This window comes from Anomaloglossus baeobatrachus, chromosome 1, assembly GCF_048569485.1.
Source record: "Anomaloglossus baeobatrachus isolate aAnoBae1 chromosome 1, aAnoBae1.hap1, whole genome shotgun sequence".
Lineage (NCBI taxonomy): Eukaryota > Metazoa > Chordata > Amphibia > Anura > Aromobatidae > Anomaloglossus > Anomaloglossus baeobatrachus.
The window spans coordinates 114,364,305-114,385,124 of NC_134353.1; the positions used below are offsets into that span (position 1 = coordinate 114,364,305).

Consider the following 20,820-nt stretch of genomic DNA (forward strand, 5'->3'; position numbering starts at 1 on the left):
TCTGCGTCCTCTGCAGCTGGACATTCTCCGCTGTTGGGACAAGCGGACTTCTTCCTTGCACAGGTTGGTGGCTCTGTCGCCACAGACCAGGAGCTCTCTTCAGTGGTGGCTTCGGCCCCTCTCTCTGTCCCAGGGGCGCTCCTTCCTGATCCCGTCCTGGGTGATCCTCACCACGGATGCCAGTCTATCCGGCTGGGGAGCAGTATTTCTCCACCACCAAGCACAGGGCACTTGGACTCCGTCCGAATCAGCCCTCTCGATCAATGTGCTGGAGATCAGAGCTGTGCTCCTAGCTCTCGTAGCCTTTCACCACCTGTTGGCGGGCAAGCACATTCGAGTCCAGTCAGACAACGCGACAGCAGTGGCCTGCATCAATCACCAGGGCGGGACTCGCAGCCGCCTGGCAATGTTGGAAGTTCAACGCATCCTTCAGTGGACGGAGGACTCCAAGTCCACCATATCCGCAGTCCATATCCCAGGCGTGGAAAACTGGGAGGTAGATTATCTCAGCCGTCAAACCGTGGACAGCGGCGAGTGAGCTCTGCATCCGGCAGTGTTCCGGTCGATCTGCCGCAAGTGGGGCACTCCGGAAGTAGATCTAATGGCATCCCGGCACAACAACAAGGTCCCGGTTTACGTGGCTCGCTCCCACGATCCTCAGGCCTTTGCAGCGGACGCGCTGGTGGTTCAGGATTGGTCCCAGTTCAGTCTGTCTTACGTGTTTCCCTCTCTAGCTCTCTTGCCCAGAGTCCTGCGCAAGATCAGAATGGAGGGCCGTCGGGTCATACTCATTGCTCCAGACTGGCCCAGACGAGCTTGGTACCCAGACCTGCTCCGTCTGTCCGTAGAGGTGCCGTGGCATCTCCCAGACCGCCCAGACCTTCTCTCTCAAGGTCCGTTTTTCCGCCAGAATTCTGAAGCTCTCAGATTGACGGCGTGGCTCTTGAGTCCTGGATCCTGACGGTTTCCGGCATTCCTCCCGAAGTCATCTCCACTATGACTCAGGCTCGGAAGTCTTCCTCGGAAAAGATTTACCATAGGACTTGGAGAATTTTCCTGTCCTGGTGTCGTTCTTCCGGCCATGCCCCTTGGCCTTTTTCCTTGCCGACCATCCTGTCCTTTCTTCAGTCCGGTCTGCAGCTAGGACTATCTTTCAATTCCCTTAAGGGACAGGTCTCGGCTCTGTCAGTGTTGTTCCAGCGGCGTATCGCCCGTCTGGCTCAGGTGCGCACCTTCATGCAGGGCGCATCTCACATCATTCCACCTTACCGGGGGCCTTTGGATCCCTGGGACCTTAATCTGGTCCTCACGGCCTTACAGAAACCCCCCTTTGAGCCTCTTAGGGAGGTTTCTTTGTTTCGACTTTCACAGAAAGTCGTCTTTCTGGTGGCCATAACTTCTCTCAGGAGAGTCTGATTTGGCTGCGCTCTCTTCGGAGTCACCTTTTTTGGTTTTTCATCAAGACAAGGTGGTTCTCCGTCAGACTCCGGACTTTCTCCCTAAGGTGGTGTCTCCTTTCCACCTTAACCAGGACATTTCATTGCCTTCCTTTTGTCCGGCTCCTGTGCATCGCTTTGAGAAAGCGTTGCATACTTTAGATCTGGTGCGGGCGCTCCGGATCTATGTGTCACGCACCGCTGTTCTTAGGCGGTGCACCTCTTTTTGTGCTGACCACAGGCTTCTGTCGGCTTCTAAACCGACCCTAGCTCGTTGGATTAGGTCGGCCATATCCGATGCCTACCAGTGTACTCAGGTGCCTCCCCCGCCGGGGATCAAGGCACACTCGACCAGAGCTGTCGGTGGCTACGGCTCAGCAGGTCTGTCAGGCTGCCACTTGGTCTAGTCTGCACACCTTTTCAAAGCACTACCAAGTGCATGCTCATGCTTCGGCAGATGCGAGCTTGGGCAGACGCATCCTTCAGGCGGCTGTCGCCCATTTGTGAAGTTAGGTTTCGCCTACTTCTCAGTTTTCTGTTTCTTCCCACCCATGGACGGCTTTGAGACGTCCCATGGTCTGGGTCTCCCATAAGGAACGATGAAGAAAAAGAGAATTTTGTTTACTTACCGTAAATTCTTTTTCTTATAGTTCCGACATGGGAGACCCACACCCTCCCTGTTGCCTGTTGGCAGTTTTCTTGTTCCGTGTGTTTTTACCGGCTGTTGTTGTAGACAGAGGTTCCGGTTGTTCCGGGTTTTGCTCTCTCTACTTGTGGGTGGATGTCCTCCTTCAGCTTTTGCACTAAACTGGCTAGATTTGGTTATCCAGGGGGTGTATATGCTAGGAGGGAGGAGCTACACGTTTGAGTGTAGTACTTTGTGTGTCCTCCGGAGGCAGAAGCTATACACCCATGGTCTGGGTCTCCCATGTCGGAACTATAAGAAAAAGAATTTACGGTAAGTAAACAAAATTCTCTTTTTTTCTGTTTTCCCTACATCACTATCTTTAGGGATAATTTTTCAGTTATTTGACTATTATCTGAGCTAAGTTTGATCGGATCCGGACTGCAAAAGTTCAGATCCGAGCAGCTGCAGGCTGAGAATACCAGCCCCCAGCCGCCTTTATCTTCACTGGGTATCAAAATTGGGGGGACCGCACGTCTTTTTTTTTTTTTTTTTTTATTATCTATTTAAAAAAAAAAAAAAAAAAAGCCACATGCGGTTTCTTTAAGGCCGGAGTCACAATTGCGAGGGACTTGCGTCGCATCACCCAGCACAGCCGCGCACACTGCTGACAGGAGCGTGCATGTGTTTCTAGGTATATGCACGCTCCTGTTCAGAGAGCAGTAGGCCATGCCGGGTGAGGTCATGCCAGACTTATACAAGTCTGACATGTTTTTCTGTGTATATGCACGCTCACTATACTGACACGCAAACACTTGCACTGCTTTCCCCGCCCACCGGCCGTCCTGGCGCCTGTGATTGGTTGCCGTAGGCTGACACACTGACACTCAGGGTGGGGGTGCGTCTAACTGCAACCAATTACACTGGGAAGGAAAAACAATGAATATTGAATTGCCGGCTCCAGAAGAGAATAGCGTGACCCAGAAGGAGTTTGTCGCCATGACACAGCCTGGGTGAAGACACCGCGCGCGCACCTACCCCCGTATCCATTCTACCACCGGTTTTAATCTCCATTGATTTATATGAGCATCGGATTCCAGAGCGGATCATTTTTGTTTGTTTTTTTTTTTCTTGAGCAGTGACCCATGGTGTCACGAACCACCGGGGGGGTCACTCAGAAATCCCCCGCGCTGGCTACCAGTACGTCACAATCGGGGTGTAACAAGTGGGGGGTCACCCCTCCTTTATACCTCCCGACCGACAGACAGAGCACGTGATGCGCTCTCTAGCGCCCCTCTTATAGTCAGGCCAATTATGGAATTGCCCGACGATAAGCAAGGAGGCCGCTATACTACTTATGCCGATTATTGAAGGGTCCCCGGTGAGAGTAGGGTATATATTCCCCCGACCTCCGCGGGCGGAATATATAAAACCTCCCCGAATCTCACTGGCCTCCCCACAATAATCCTTGGCACAAACTCGCTGCCACCAACCGCTTCACGGTAACTATTAGCCGAACACACAGACGTGGGAGTCAAGATCGAGATAACAGAACAGCCCAAGATTAATTATATAATTTAATCAGCCTAAAGCACACTAGAAACTACAATATATACAATAGGGAATCTACAGAATATACAGTTATGTCAGAGTACAGTTACAAGCAAAGCATGGGTTACAAACAGGCATACACAGTTCCAGCAGTTACCTTGTGCGTCTGGCCACAGGGGGGCGCTGTAGGCCAGGTTTCTAGGATCCTTCCCACAGATGTTTCCTACACGTGACCCCCAGCGAAAGAACCCTGGAAAATGGCCGAAGTAGGGTTATCAACCTGGGCAAATCCAGGTCCCCTCCTACCTTAGTGACCTCAGAGGGAGCACTGCTCCACCCCTGGCTGGAGTTATGGACAAAATCCACAACATGGAATATGGCCATAACTTGGCCTGGGAGCGTCGTAGGCGGACGCCAACGCTCTCATTGTGACAGCTATGAATTTAGCTACGGAACGAGAGGACTCATGACTTGTCTACTAGTTCCCCATTGGCTGATATCACGCCTGGGGTATTTCCCCAGGTCCTGCTCCCATAAAAAGGGTGTGCCAGCATCGTCCGCATGCGGAGACACCATTTTTATGGTTGCCATATTTATCGGAAATATGGCTTGCGAGATATGAACCATTTTTTACTGGAGTCGTTCTGTCTGGATACTTCCATAGCCTTGCTAATTAGATAGCAGCCCCTACCACAGGGTCACGGCAGGGAGTCATCCTGTGTCCATTGTTCCCACATCATCTCATTTCCATATCACAGGAGATGGCTGTTGGAGGTGTAAGTGGGATGTGACACCTTCCCAGATGGTGGACATTGAGAACAAGAAGGGAGGGGGCACTGCCATGGAGTGATGAGAGCGATTATGACTGGAAGTCATAATTCATCTTCATATCCCAGGGTTTGCCTCACACCTCCCCCCTTTTGAGGGCGCTAGGGGGCAGCACACTCCGGTGTTCCCCCGTGCGCCCGTCCGCGACCTCTCCTTGTCGGGACAGCCCGTCTGCGTTACCGTGGTCACGGCCCCTTTTGTGGCGAATGGTGAAGTTGTATTGCTGGAGCGCAAGGCTCCATCGCAACAATCGCCCATTCGTCCCAGAGACGGTGTGCAACCAGCTGAGGGGATTGTGGTCCGTCTCCACGATGAAGTGGCGCCCGTATAGATAGGGTTGCAGACGCTGCAGGGCCCACACTATGGCCAGGCACTCCTTTTCCATCGTGGAATAGGCCACTTCCCGTGGTAACAGCTTCCTGCTCAGGTACAAGACTGGGTGCTCTTGGCTCGCAGAGTCCACCTGGCTGAGCACCGCACCGAGGCCGAAGTCACTGGCGTCGGTCTGTACTACAAACGGCCGCGTGAAGTCGGCTGCCTGTAGCACGGGCGGGCTGGACAGGGCGTCCTTTAGGGCCCGGAAGGCTGTCTCGCAGTCCATTGTCCAATCGACTGCAGAGGGCAGCTTCTTCTTGGTGAGGTCCGACAAGGGCTTTGCCAGGCTACTATAGCATGGAACAAACCTCCTATAGTACCCAGCGGTCCCCAAGAAGGACATCACCTGCTTCTTGGTCCTGGGGGTGGGCCAGGATGCGATGGCTTCCACTTTCTCAGGCTCGGGCTTCAGTGTTCTCCCGCCTACCCGGTGACCGAGGTACTGGACCTCGCTCATGGCCAGCTGACACTTTCCCGGCTTGATGGTCAGACCTGCCTGGTGGATCCGCCTGAGCACCTGTGCTAGATGCTGTAGGTGATCTTCCCAGGTGGGACTGAAGACGGCAATGTCATCCAGGTACGCGGCCGCGTACCCTTCAAGTCCCTTGAGCAGGGTGTTGACCATCCGCTGGAAAGTGGCAGGGGCATTCCTCATCCCGAATGGCATCACCGTGGACTCGTACAGTCCAAATGGGGTAATAAAGGCAGAGCGTTCCCTGGCCTTGCGAGTCAGGGGGATCTGCCAATATCCCCGGCTCAGATCCATGATGGTCAGGTACTGAGCCCCGGCCAACTGATCGAGCAGGTCATCGATGCGTGGCATTGGGTACGCATCGGCGACCGTCACAGCATTGAGCCCCCTGTAGTCCACGCAGAACCGAGTGGTTCTGTCCTTCTTAGGGACGAGGACTACAGGCGAGGCCCAAGCGCTGTTGGATGCCTGGATCACCCCCAGCTTCAGCATCTCGTCAATCTCCTGGCGCATGTGTTGCTGCACCTCCAGGGAGACCCGGTATGCTGAACGCCGGATTGGGGGATGATCCCCAGTGTCCACGTGATGGACAGCCAAGTTAGTCCTTCCGGGCTGGTTGGTAAACAACCCCCGGAAGGGGTGTAGGGTGGCCCACAGCTGGGACCGTTGGTCTTCCAAGAGCTGGTGGCCAACCTCCACATCCTCAATGGATCCGCCTGCCCTAACCTGGGCTAGCATATCCAAGAGGGTTTCCGCTTCTCCCTCCTCGGGCAGGTTGCACACGGGGAGCGCACATGCCTCCCGCTCATGATGTGCCTTCATCATGTTCACATGGAAGGGCTTCCGCCTTCCACGGGCAGGGTCCAGGGTGACCAGGTACGTCACAGGGTTGAGCTGCTGGTACACGAGGTATGGGCCTTCCCAGGCTGCCTGAAGCTTGTCCTGTGGTACGGGGACCAGTACCCACACCTTTTGACCCACTTGGTAGGTCCTCTCACAAGCGTTCTGGTCGTACCAACGCTTCTGATCGGCCTGGGCTTGAGCCATATTGTCGCGTACCAGTTGCGTCAAGGCCTGCATTTTGTCCCGGAAGCGCATGACATACTCGATAACCGACACTCCAGGGGTGGCCAAATCCCCTTCCCAAGCCTCTTTCACCAGAGCCAGGGGGCCCCGCACACGTCGCCCGTACAGGAGCTCAAACGGTGAGAATCCTGTTGAGGCCTGTGGAACCTCCCGGTAAGCAAATAACAGGTGTGGGAGATACCGCTCCCAGTCACGCCCATGGGAGTCGACCAACATCTTAAGCATCTGCTTTAAGGTGCCATTAAACCGCTCGCACAGGCCATTAGTCTGTGGATGGTACGGGCTGGCCACCAGATGTCGCACCTGGACTTGCTTACAGAGGGCCTCCATCAGCTGGGACATGAATTGGGTCCCCCGGTCAGTGAGCATTTCCTGGGGAAAACCCACTCGGGAGAAAATCTCCAGCAATGCGGTGGCCACCTTGTCAGCCCGAATGGACGACAAGGCCACTGCTTCTGGGTACCGGGTGGCATAGTCCACTACCGTCAGTATGAAGCGTTTCCCGGAGCTGCTGGGGATGGCCAGCGGGCCGACCAGATCCACAGCCACCCTCCTGAAAGGCTCATCGATGATTGGCAGAGATACTAGTGGGGCTTTGGGGTGTGGCCCCGCCTTCCCCACTCTCTGACAGGTTTCACACGAACGGCAGTAGGCAGCCACATCGGCCCCCATTTTTGGCCAGTAGAAATGCTGGTTTAACCTGGCCTTGGTCTTAGCGATCCCTAGGTGTCCGGCCATCGGAATCTCATGTGCGATCCGCAACAACTCCGTCCGGAACGGATAGGGTACCACCAACTGTCGGTCCCTGGGCCACGCCTCCGGTGAACCCTGCTGGACCGTGGCCCGGTACAGCCGTCCTTGGTCCCAGACCACTCGCTCCGGGTCCGAGTCCGAGGGAGGCTGTGCCGCCTGCTCCTTAAGAGCTTTCAGGCTGTCGTCAGCTTCTAACGCTGCCTGAAACCCCTGACTAGATGTGGCCAGAATCGACGAGACTGTCACATCTTCGGTCAGTACCCCGGGACCTGTGTCCTGGCCTCCACCTGACTCGGCTGCCACTGGGTCAGAAGGGGAAGAGCTATCGGACCTCTGGGAGGCCCCTTGGCTTCCAGCACTCCCACTGCGGGTGACAGCGGCCACAGCCGCTGCGACCGTGGGTCGTGCCTGCTCCTCCTCCGTTCCTGACCAAGTCGCCGGTTCAGGCAGACCTACCTGGCTTCCTGACACCCCGGTTGTGGGGGAACCATGCACCGAGATCTTACCTGGGAGCACTTCCGCTCCTGGACCGGCCCCAATCTCACCTGCCTGTTCCCCTCCTGCAGCAACAGAACCCCGCTGTGAAATCTCTGGGGACCCCACATTTGCTGTGGTAGCCCCCACCCCACACACTGGTCCTCCCCCTGCAGCACCCTGCTCTCTGCTTATCCCTGCAGAGGGCAACAGATCCCAGCTCACTGGCTGGTTACTTGTAGAGGCATTGTCACACCTTTCTCTGACCCCCTCCCCTGTCACAGCTGCAGCTGAGTGTGTGTCTATGGTGTCTATGCAAGCAGAAATATCAGAGTTCACTCCCTCCTCCCTTACATCATTCATAGATAACACATTAACATTGTCCGGAGGCATGTCAGTACTGGCTGAAGGTTCAGCCCTTGGTTGGGGCCCAAACTGGGAGGTTATCTGCCCCAAATCTGTCCCAAGTAGCACGTTTGCGGGGATCCGATCAGTTACCCCCACCTCCCTCACCCCTCGCCCTGCGCCCCAGTCCACATAAATGTCAGCAACAGGCAGCGCCAGGTCAATGCCTCCAATCCCGGAGACAGCGAGGGTTTTTCCAGGGATCAAGTCTTGGGGGGACACCATCTCAGGCCGCACCAGAGTCACCTCCGAGGCGCTGTCTCGCAGTCCCATGGTCACAGACCGGCCGACGGTGACAGGTTGGAAGCTGTCCAGGGACCTACCACCACCCCCACCCACACAATACACCTTGGGCGGCCCTTGGGACGGGGACGGAGCCGGGGCCTTGGGACGCTGAGGGCACATGGCCTTGAAGTGTCCAGGTAGGTTGCACTGGTGGTACCGTCTTGGTTCTGCCACGGGCCTGGAGAGGGGAGTTGAGGGGGACACCCCCTGCAGTCTAGGGGCAGGTGGGGCAGTCGCAGAGTTCATCTTACCCCCTCTCCAGGTGCTGCTGGTGGCTGCTCTCCTGGCCTCAGGAGCCCGATTGTTGGTGTAGTCATCGGCCAGGGCAGCTGTAGCCGTGGACCCCTTTGGCTTCTGGTCTCGGATGAACTGGCGGAGATCCTCAGGGCAGTTCCACAAGAGTTGCTCCGTGATGAACAAGTCCAGGATCTCCGGTCCGGTGGAAAGCTGCAGGCCTTGGGTCCAGTGGTCGGCAGCTCGGGCAAGTGCCCGCCGGTGGTCAGCCCAGGAGTCCTTTGGTCCCTTCTGTAGGCTCCGGAACTTCTTGCGGTAGGACTCTGGAGTGAGGTTGTACTGTTGGATCAGGGCCCGCTTGATGATGTCGTAGCCCTGATCTGCCTCAGCAGGCAAGTCCCCAAGGATATCCAGGGCCTTACCCCTTAAACGGGGGGTCAGGTATTTGGCCCACTGGTCCTTGTCCAGATGGTGCTGCAGGCAAGTCCGTTCAAAAGCAGTCAAGAAAGAGTCCAAGTCTCCATCCTTCTCCAGCACTGGGAAGTCCTCAACACGGACCTTTGGAAGTTTGGTGTCTTGAAGGTCACGTGTGGCTGATGAGGGCCGGAGCTGAGCTAGCTGCAGCTGGTAGTCACGCTCTGCCTGGCGCTCTTCACGTGCTGCTTGCCGCTCCGCAGCCTCACGCACTGCTTGCCGCTCACGCTCGGCCATGAGTATCTCGTAGGTATCCCGGTCTCCAGCCTGGAGAAGGGCCATAGCCATTTGAAGAAGGCTATCCGAGCCTCCCAGGCTCGGTGGAATGGCACGTGGTGATCTGCGGCCCGCTGCGGAGCCTGGTGCTTCACTGTCCATTGCAGAGCGGAGGGCTGGCATCTGGCTCGTTGAGGACCCTTGGGTGAGCTGCTCCTCATCTTGTCCATAATTGCCAGGTTGTGCGCTGTCCTCTGCAGAACGGTTTTCTGGCGTCGAGCTCCTGGAGGGCTCGTGGACAACCTCCTCATCGTCTCTGGCCTGAGCATCGGCCATTCCTTTGGCTTTGCTCCTGGTGCTCTCAGCCATTGTTGCAGACTTTGGTCACTGACACAGAACTGACACCTGATGCCTCCACACACCTTACAGTATCTGCACTCTGACACTCTAGTGTTGGTCTGGTCTGAAGACCCCAGCAGCCACAGCTGCTGCAGGCAGTCTTTAGTGTCTGGGAGTATGGGTCTCACACTCACACACACTATTATCTCGATCCCACCGCTTGCCACCAATATGTCACGAACCACCGGGGGGGGTCACTCAGAAATCCCCCGCGCTGGCTACCAGTACGTCACAATCGGGGTGTAACAAGTGGGGGGTCACCCCTCCTTTATACCTCCCGACCGACAGACAGAGCACGTGATGCGCTCTCTAGCGCCCCTCTTATAGTCAGGCCAATTATGGAATTGCCCGACGATAAGCAAGGAGGCCGCTATACTACTTATGCCGATTATTGAAGGGTCCCCGGTGAGAGTAGGGTATATATTCCCCCGACCTCCGCGGGCGGAATATATAAAACCTCCCCGAATCTCACTGGCCTCCCCACAATAATCCTTGGCACAAACTCGCTGCCACCAACCGCTTCACGGTAACTATTAGCCGAACACACAGACGTGGGAGTCAAGATCGAGATAACAGAACAGCCCAAGATTAATTATATAATTTAATCAGCCTAAAGCACACTAGAAACTACAATATATACAATAGGGAATCTACAGAATATACAGTTATGTCAGAGTACAGTTACAAGCAAAGCATGGGTTACAAACAGGCATACACAGTTCCAGCAGTTACCTTGTGCGTCTGGCCACAGGGGGGCGCTGTAGGCCAGGTTTCTAGGATCCTTCCCACAGATGTTTCCTACACGTGACCCCCAGCGAAAGAACCCTGGAAAATGGCCGAAGTAGGGTTATCAACCTGGGCAAATCCAGGTCCCCTCCTACCTTAGTGACCTCAGAGGGAGCACTGCTCCACCCCTGGCTGGAGTTATGGACAAAATCCACAACATGGAATATGGCCATAACTTGGCCTGGGAGCGTCGTAGGCGGACGCCAACGCTCTCATTGTGACAGCTATGAATTTAGCTACGGAACGAGAGGACTCATGACTTGTCTACTAGTTCCCCATTGGCTGATATCACGCCTGGGGTATTTCCCCAGGTCCTGCTCCCATAAAAAGGGTGTGCCAGCATCGTCCGCATGCGGAGACACCATTTTTATGGTTGCCATATTTATCGGAAATATGGCTTGCGAGATATGAACCATTTTTTACTGGAGTCGTTCTGTCTGGATACTTCCATAGCCTTGCTAATTAGATAGCAGCCCCTACCACAGGGTCACGGCAGGGAGTCATCCTGTGTCCATTGTTCCCACATCATCTCATTTCCATATCACAGGAGATGGCTGTTGGAGGTGTAAGTGGGATGTGACACCTTCCCAGATGGTGGACATTGAGAACAAGAAGGGAGGGGGCACTGCCATGGAGTGATGAGAGCGATTATGACTGGAAGTCATAATTCATCTTCATATCCCAGGGTTTGCCTCACACATGGTCCCGGTTTTTCTCAGTCCGATCAGCTCTAATAATGACCAAGAACACTGACTCCACCATTCAGAATAAGCAGTCATATCTCACCTCCTCCCCCTCTCTGCTCAGTGACTTTTCCACAGGTCGCAGAGCATTGCCTTTCGCTGCAGGCAGTCATCAGCGCACGTTCTCACTTTGTAATAGTTTAGCAAAAATCTCACACAGATAAAATTATTGATGCGATTCTTTATTTTAGAAATGACAATGAAAGAAAAACAAAACATGATCACATAGATAAAATAGCATTACTTATTATTCTCGCCACAAAGAAACATCATGAAACATTCCTTATACCCAAATTTTGTTTTGCCCAAAAACCATCTTACTGGAGCCCTTTATCACCGGATTAGTGTGGGTGTCAGCAGTAAGACCCCCAACAACCTGATATTGATTGCCTGTCACTAGAATGGGCCATCAATATTAAAGTCCTGGAAGAGTCCATTAATTACAAAACAATATAATCTATAAAGTGATACATTCTCTGTTTTTACCTCTTAAACCCTAATATATTGGTCTGCAATATCCCATTAGACCTATAGAGGGCGCGGGACTCTATTGCAGATATTATTTCACTTTTCACATACAGCCGTGATACAGTTTTGTCTTCTTTGGCGACTGCATGTATTTGGGACTTAAATTATTATTTTTTTGCAATGGAGTAAATTTTGCACAGCCTCTGTATTGTCTATTGCTGGCTTCAGAATGAGTTAACTTAGAATCAGTCAGCAAGCTTGCTCCAAACAATTTAAGAGTAACCTTTTTTGAGCTCCTCCCGCCTGATTTATGACCACAGACCACTTTCAAGTTAAAAATACAGGGAAAGGGTCTGTAAAAGCCAATAATGCCACTTTATCGAAACCCAATTGCAAAAAAATGTTCTAGTCTAAAATGCCTGCTGCCAAGGTAAAAAAAAAAAACAACAAAAAAAAAACTAAAATTGGTCCACTTCAGTTGGAATAATACGTAAAATATATGATTTAAATAAAATTTTTTATATATATATTATATATATCACTAAAACTAATATATAACTTATATATATAATATAATATTATATATATATAAGTTATATATTAGTTCTAGATTATATATATATGTAGTCTGGTCAACGAGGTAATTTTTGGGGAGAAATTTTAAACACTGACTACATATTAAGATTTGTGATAAAAAGATTTGCAAGATCCTGGTCCGGCCATGGCACCCGGTCAGGGCCTGTGTACATCCCCCCATGCCTCTTCTGATTTGTGGGCACATCTGTATGCGTTCATTATGCCGGAGTCACACTTGTGAGTCTCACATCGCATCACCGGCACAGCCGCACACTCTCCGGACAGGAGCATCTCAGCTGCATAGAAATACATGCAGCTGGGCTGGGCGATACCGATGCAAGACTCACAAGTGTGACTCCAGCCTTAAAGCACATTTATGAGGATGTACTGGGCCTACTACTCGGAGATACCTGGGAGGCCGGTAGGTATGACGGGGAGGTTCTGGTGGTCTTTCCGTGCTGGGGTCCTGCAAAACGTTTGCTCAACTGTACTACTTATAATTTCCAGAATGCACTTCCAATGTGCTGAAAATCATTATGCTAACTAGTGATGAGTGAGCACTACCATGCTTGGGTCTTGTAACGAGCATTTGGAGGCTTGGATTGGTGCAACTTGAGTACCTGAGTATAATGGAAGTCCTTTTTCTGGGAAATTTTCCAGACTGAACTCGATGGACTAAAGTCTACCTACAAGTTTCCCATTGACTTCCATTATACTCAGGTACTCAAGAAGCACCCATCCAAGCGTACAACTGCTTGTTACCAGTACCAAGCACCCGAGCATGGTAGTGCTCGCTTATCACTAGTTACCAGTACCAAGCACCCGAGCATGGTAGTGCTCGCTCATCACTAGTTACCAGTACCAAGCACCCGAGCATGGTAGTGCTCGCTTATCACTAGTTACAAGTGCCGAGCACCTGAGCATGGTAGTGCTCGCTTATCACTAGTTACCAGTACCAAGCACCCGAGCATGGTAGTGCTCGCTCATCACTAGTTACCAGTACCAAGCACCCGAGCATGGTAGTGCTCGCTTATCACTAGTTACAAGTGCCGAGCACCCGAGCATGGTAGTGCTCGCTTATCACTAGTTACCAGTACCGAGCACCCGAGCATGGTAGTGCTCGCTTATCACTAGTTACCAGTACCGAGCACCTGAGCATGGTAGTGCTCGCTTATCACTAGTTACCAGTACCGAGCACCCGAGCATGGTAGTACTCGCTCATCACTAGTTACAAGTGCCGAGCACCTGAGCATGGTAGTACTCGCTCATCACTAGTTACCAGTACCGAGCACCTGAGCATGGTAGTGCCCGCTCATCACTAGTTACAAGTGCCGAGCACCTGAGCATGGTAGTGCTCATTCATGCCAAACGGTCGCTGTTATAATAAAAAAATATTTTTTGGATTCCCATTCCCCAAGCATAGTCAATAGGTAGATGAACAGAACAAGCATGATATATGATCACTGTTTATAAAAATATAAAAATGTTCCCAAAAAATAGATCCGATTTTATAAATGTCCATTATAAATAACCACATACAAAATCCACTCCCGACGCTGAAATAACGGCGGATAATGTTACTGCTCGGCCATTTGTTTTTCTTTATACAAGATCCATTACATTTCACTGCATATATTGATAATATTCTGTAGTTCTATACAATTAGTAAAAGTGCTTGGGCTTTACAGTTCACTTTTTTTTTTTTTTAAGTATAATAAATACATTATCTATTGAGCACTTCCACAATCTCTGTACCTACAGTATAACAAGAGTATGTGCACATGCCGAGTTTTTGGTGCAGAAAGTTCCTGCACCCAAAACATAAACGCACCCTGTGGCAGCCTTTTTTGGAGCTTTTTTTGTACCAAGTGTTTTGTGAAATCAATGGCTGGAAGGGCTAAAAAAAATTTAAAAAAAAATGCACCAACAAGTGACATGCTGCAGATTTTTTCTGCACCCAAAACTGCAAGGAAAAGAGAAGCAACGTGTGCACAGCACTTTAGAATTCTGAGACCTTGCTGGCATAAGGGTAGACATGCAGATTTGGGCAATAAACTGCACCAAATCTGCATCTAAAAAATTTAAAACAAAATAAAAAAAAAAAATTCAGCATGTGCTCACAGCCTAAGGCCCCCTTCACACATCCGTGTCTCCGGTACGTGTTTCGTCTGTTTCCTCACGTGCTGGAGACGCGGGCACACGTAGACCCATTAAAATCAATGTGTCTGCGCTCACGTGCGTGTTTTGCCATGGACCGTGTGGAGCATACGTGTGCCCGTGTGCTCCACACGTAGACATGTCTGTTTTTTCTCCGGCATCACGGGTGTCACACGGACCGCACAGATGTGATCCGTGAGACACGCACTGGAGAAAACACACGTCTGAATTTAAAGGAGTTTCTAATAATCACCTTCTCCAGCGTTGCTGTCTCTGTCGCTGCTGTCACTTGCTTCCGATCCCTGCTCATTATGCTCATGAATATTCACTCCACTGCGGGCCGGAAACAGCAGCAGCAGGGAGTGGGCAGGACCGGAGACCGAAGATCAGCACCATGGACAGCAACGACAGGGACAGGTGAGCAGAAAGGTCCGGTTCTCCATGTGTTATTCCGGATAGCACACGGACAACACACGTGTGCCATAAACACAGAGGGCAATATGCACATTTGACACGTCCGTGAAAAATATGAGTGATTTTCACGGACGTCTGAAAGAGGCCTTAAGGATGGCCGAATACTGAAGGTGGAGTAGACGGCTCCCAAATAAATGACCTGTCCATATACAATGGGGCTCATGTAAAGCTTTTGTCAGGGCAGAAATTAATATTTCAATAAGTTTTATTGTTTCCAGTTACAGAAGAAATATATATATATACAAAATGTAAAAAAGCATTACAATCAATCCTTAACCCTTCCCCACCCAGTAGCTTTATACTCTGGCCTTCTTGAGAGGCACATCCCCAAGGCTAATCTTGGGCATGTCAGCTGTCGGTGTGAAAGGGATCCTCTTGGAAGCCACCTTCTTTCCAATAGTTTCAACCTGCAAAATAAAAATCAGATTAAAAATATTTAATTTGATGTAAAAAAAAAGATAAAATATATATATATATATATTAATATATATATTATATTATATTTATATTATATTTATATATATATTATATATATAGTATATTTATATAGTATATTAATATATATTATATTAATATATATTATATATATTATATTAATATATATTATATATATTATATTAATATATATATTATATATATTATATTAATATATTATATATATTATATTAATATATATTATATATAATATATATTATATTTATATTATATTTATATATATTATATTATATTAATATATCTATATCTATATCTATATCTATCTATATATATATATATATATATATATATATATATATATATATATATATATATATATATATATATATATATATATATATATATACCTATATATATATATATATATATATATATATATATACACACACACACAGACACACATTACAACTTGGGGGGGGGGGTCTATATTTTTTATTTATACATTTATTTTTTTACGGAATTAAAAAACCTCTCAAGTACTCAACGTGTACACGTGGCCTTAAAGGGCCAACATTTGCTGTTGGATGTATTGCATGCAGTACCACCATTTAGCCATTAGATGTCAGTGCATACAAAAATGTCTGCACCTTTTTGCAGTATGGCTGACACGCAACTAAAAATACATTTTATTTTATTTTATTTTTTTCCATGTAGCGGAGGTTAGAACGTCATTAGGAGTCAGTTCTGACTCTTCAGTATGACTCATGCTGGGAGGAAAAACCAGAATTTCTCCTGCTCCCTTAGGTCACTAATGTCCTTATTGCAGAATGTCTACATGGCTACACCCAGAGTTAACAGTCTGTATGGCCCATGTCTTAAGCATTTTATTTTGGAAAGCAGTGTCTATACACCACCATAGGACATCAGCAGTAAGATACGGGCTGGCTGAGGAAGTGACCTATTGCATCAATTTTACATCTTAAACTCCACTTATCCCCCGTCTCCTCCCTATGATTCAAAAGGAAATTGTGGCTTGTGTCTACAAGAAAATATCATCCTTATTTTCTAAAAGATCATGCACAGGTCGTTCATCGCCGTGTCTCCTGATCTATTAGACTGGATATCATTAATACAGTTACTGTATATACTCTAGTGTAAGCCAATCCGAGTATAACCTGAGGCCCCTAATTTTACCACAAAAAAAAAAAAACAAACAAAAAAAGAAACTGGGAACACTTATTGACTCGAATATAAGCCTAGGGTGGGAAATACAGCAGCTACTGGTAGTAATGTGCCCCATCCTTGTCCCCTGCAGTAATGTGCCCCATCCTGGTCTCTTTTAGTAATGTGCCCATATTGTCTCTTGTAGTAATGTGCCCATATTGTCTCTTGTAGTAATGTGCCCATATTGTCTCTTGTAGTAATGTGCCCATATTGTCTCTTGTAGCAATGTGCCCCATCCTTGTGCCCGGCAGCAATGTGCCCCATCCTTGTGCCCGGCAGCAATGTGCCCCATCCTTGTGCCCGGCAGCAATGTGCCCCATCCTTGTGCCCGGCAGCAATGTGCCCCATCCTTGTGCCCGGCAGCAATGTGCCCCATCCTTGTGCCCGGCAGCAATGTGCCCCATCCTTGTGCCCGGCAGCAATGTGCCCCATCCTTGTGCCCGGCAGCAATGTGCCCCATCCTTGTGCCCGGCAGCAATGTGCCCATATTTTCACCTGCAAATAAAATCATAAAAATGGGTTTTTTCACCAGGACTAACCTTTCCATGTTAAATAAGGCACATGCACCCAATTTAGTAATTGCATTTAGTAAGGAGCACCTTTTATGAGCAATGCCAAAGTGGATTTTAAAAGCTGTAGTAGGTCAATAAAAGAGTAAAATTGGAAAAAGTGCAGCAAAGTCCACATGTAACGTTTGCTGTGGATTTTCAGAAGTAAAGCTGCCGCTTGTACAGCTACCCGATGGATTTGTCCTCCGTTCAGCAGGCTGCAATAAAGCCTTCAAAAAGGAAAGTCATAGCCTTACATAGGATATAAGGCCAGCTATAGGCGAGGTAATTCCTGAACGACTCCTGACATGAGCGTTTGGCCAAGCGTCCGTCCATTTCCAACGGGGAGAGAGGAGTAACCTGCTACCAGTGACTTATCTTCACCGAAAACAAAGAGATCGGGCTTTGGAATTCCAATGGCCTTTTCCAGATATTATCTGTCGGGGACAGTCAGGAGGCCGGCCGTCCAAGCTAAAATAAGCTAAACCAAGTGTGTATTCGAACTAAAAGACATTCAATGGGATTATTTACTATAGACTAAATAGCAGTTATGGGACCAATGGTCACATGGATGTACCTGAAAGCCAATGTTCTGCAGCTCCCCGTGAAGGTCATCCAGAACCCGGCGGCCATCAAATATAAATGCAGGCTTTAACATTTTGGAATGGATGCGCTGGAAATCCAGTTCCTACCACAATAGAAACATCAGCATTTCATATTAGCGTTACAGATCAGGAAATCTCAACATAGCGGACAGGTCAGTATACAGTGTGTCCACCGCCATTAACTTGAGAACGGCGGCAGGTATAGGTATAGAAGTGGTGTCTAGGTATAGTAAAGTAGCCATGCGCTACGCAATGAAACCACCTATAGTGCCACCTGGTGGAAAACAACGGAGTTAGCATTTTTATCTTGAAAACGGAACGAGATAGAGGAAAAAAAAGTGAATAAAAAAAAAAATTGTAGGGCATCATCAACTCAATATGAATCGACACCTTGCATACAGAAATGCTATGATATGAAGCCCATGACCCCCCCAAAACACTGAATGTTGGTCACGCATATGGCGCTCATTTAACTTTGATGCTCAAAGTGGCCACCGTCAGCTGCAATGCACATCTGGACTCTGCACAGCATACTGTATCTTGCTGCATGTTGTGCAATATGGTAGGTGACACGTTTTCACAAGCATCAGTGATACGTTGTCATAGGTCCTGCAGTGTTGGTGTTGGGGTCGCATACATCTCCTGTTTGATGTGACCTCACAGAAAGAAGTCCAATGGGGTCAGGTCAAGTGAGCGTGGAGGCCACTCCACGCAGCCACCATACCCAATGACTTGTAGGAAGGTCTCCATGAGGTATCGCTTCACGTCCGCAGCCTTGTGAGTTTTACACGTTCTTATCATAGCATTTCTGTATGCAAGGTGTTGATTCGTATTGAATTGATGATTCCCTACAACTTTGTAATTCACTTTTTTTCCCTCTATCTCGTTCTGTTTTTGAGATAAAAATGCTAACTCCGTTGTTTTCCACCAGGTGGCGCTATAGGTGGTTTCATTGCATAGCGCATGGCTACTTTACTATACCTAGACACCACTTCTATGCCTATAGCTGCCACCGTCAAGTTAATGGCGGTGGACAGGATATGGGTGGACACACTGTATAACATATCGATAGAAATCCAAAGTGCCCGGACCCCTGGAACTGTACAAATCATTACCCCCGCTGTAGGAGGACACGAGTATTTCTTTGCTCACCTTGAACATGTCCCACTCTGTGCAGATAACTATGGCGTGAGCTCCCTCACAGGCCTCGTATGGATCTGTGGAGATGTGGACCAGCTTCTCCACTGGGGGATAAAAAAAAAAAAGTTGCAAACAATTTATTTGTTTTACTCACTTACTTATAGCACTATTAATTGCACTGCACTTTAGATGTGATCATCACTGTCCCCATTGGAGCTCACAATCTAAATCCCCTATCAATATGTCTTTGGAATGTGGGAGGAAACCCACACAAACACAGGGAGAACATACAAACTCCTCGCAGATGTCGTCCTTGGTGGGATTTGAACCCAGGACCCCAGCGCTGCAAGCCTGCAGTGCCAACCACTGAGCCGTCACAAGCCTGCAGTGCCAACCACTGAGCCGTCACAAGCCTGCAGTGCCAACCACTGAGCTGTCACAAGCCTGCAGTGCTAACCACTGAGCCGCCACAAACCTGCAGTGCTAACCACTGAGCCGCCACAAGCCTGCAGTGCTAACCACTGAGCCACCGTGCTGCATACGATTAACCTTCATTAGGAAAGTCAACAAAAATGTCCAAAATATTACAAAAATCTGAAAATTGCATCCAATGCCCCACATAATAGTGATCTGATCTAGTAATGAGGTTAAGACGGAGCAAACAACGAGACTGGGAAGTCGAAGCCCTTCAGTAAGTGAGAATAGCCAGCCGTGAGTGCCATGTTGGGGGCTCAGGTCTCCCATATGTACAGTCCCGGCCCACGTACCTCTGTCATCAGCCGTCACTCCAGGCTGCGATAAGTCCATGACGATTTGTTCCCTTGGTACTTTGGGATCAAATATGTGCAGTTTGGCCCCTTCATCCATTAGGTACTTGCTAATGTAGATACTGGAGGATTCTCTGTGGAAAAGGAAAGTAACAGATTCAATATATTTCCATATCAGACCCCAATATACCCAGCTGATACATCTAGAAAGGATTCTTTCCATTCACTGCAAGACCCATGAGTTCCACATCTCAAATAGAAAAATTTGCTGGAAAGCAAAAGACCTTACAAAGAAACATAGAAGGGCACGGACAGATCTACTGCAACAGCACCGCAAGGTGACATCACTACCGACCCAAAGAGTTAATAAGGGCAGCTCCAATGAGGCATTTTTGGGGGGTAAGAGGAGGCTTTACACTTCCTGATTATCAGGAGCAAGCATTTTTTTTTTTCGTTTGTAATAATCAGTCTAACCAGGCTGTCAATCACCAAAAAAAAAACAAACCCAAAACACTCATTCATAGGGTGAAATGATTTTTAAACTTGCACAACGCTCAGTTCTCGCCAGCACAATTAGTATGGTCAGCCTGTCTTAAAGGGAATCGGTCACCAGGTTTTTGCTCCCCCATCTAAGAGCAGCATAATGTACGGGCAGAGACCCCGATTCCAGTGATTTTTGTAAGGCCTTGCATAATCAATAGACACGCACCCAATAATTTATATAAATATTTATTAGAAAGAATGAATAAATAAGGGCACTGTCATGTAAGAGAACGACATAAAATACTGACAATGGTTTGGAATACAAGAGAATCAGAGATGTCCCATACTAGGACCTCAACAGTGTCATATTGTATAAGAAGATTATTTCCAACATTAGAAAATACAATGGATGGCCCAGATAGTCAAAGGAAAAAAGCCCAGCAGGGCGCATACAATTGCGGGGACATAAACCATTGTTTAAAGTTGGAGCAAGCGCTTACCCATATATGGTGCCAATATGAACACCGTATCAAAGGTCCAGGTAGTGGAGGGGGAAGCCCCGACGCGTTTCGCAACAAAAGCTTCCTCTGGGGCAGCGTGACCCTGTATGGTGAGCCCCATGTATATATAGTGATGAGGATAATACATAATTGCCGCAGTTTTGAGCGCCACATGCACTGTGACAAAGCCCGAGTCCTGCGCGTCACTTCTGGGTCTCCCAGCGGAAGCGACGCTCACAAGGGGAACGTCACCACACGCTGGACGGAGCTTCCTCAGTGCGTGCGAGATCTCAGGCAGCAC

The 20,820-nt window shown here is 49.0% G+C and overlaps 1 protein-coding gene across 1 annotated transcript in view; it reads right to left on the reverse strand.

The window, feature by feature from the left end:
- Positions 1–11,306: 11,306 nt before the first annotated feature.
- Positions 11,307–20,820, reverse strand: part of UGDH (UDP-glucose 6-dehydrogenase) — a 37,146-nt gene continuing 27,632 nt past the window's right edge. Inside the window, exons 9-12 of the mRNA XM_075346971.1 lie at positions 19,537–19,670; positions 18,782–18,873; positions 17,602–17,712; positions 11,307–15,224 (exon numbers count right to left, since the gene is read on the reverse strand). Coding sequence (XP_075203086.1) covers positions 15,114–15,224; positions 17,602–17,712; positions 18,782–18,873; positions 19,537–19,670 — 448 coding nt within the window. The 3' untranslated portion in view covers positions 11,307–15,113. The remainder of the gene's footprint in view (positions 15,225–17,601; positions 17,713–18,781; positions 18,874–19,536; positions 19,671–20,820) is intronic.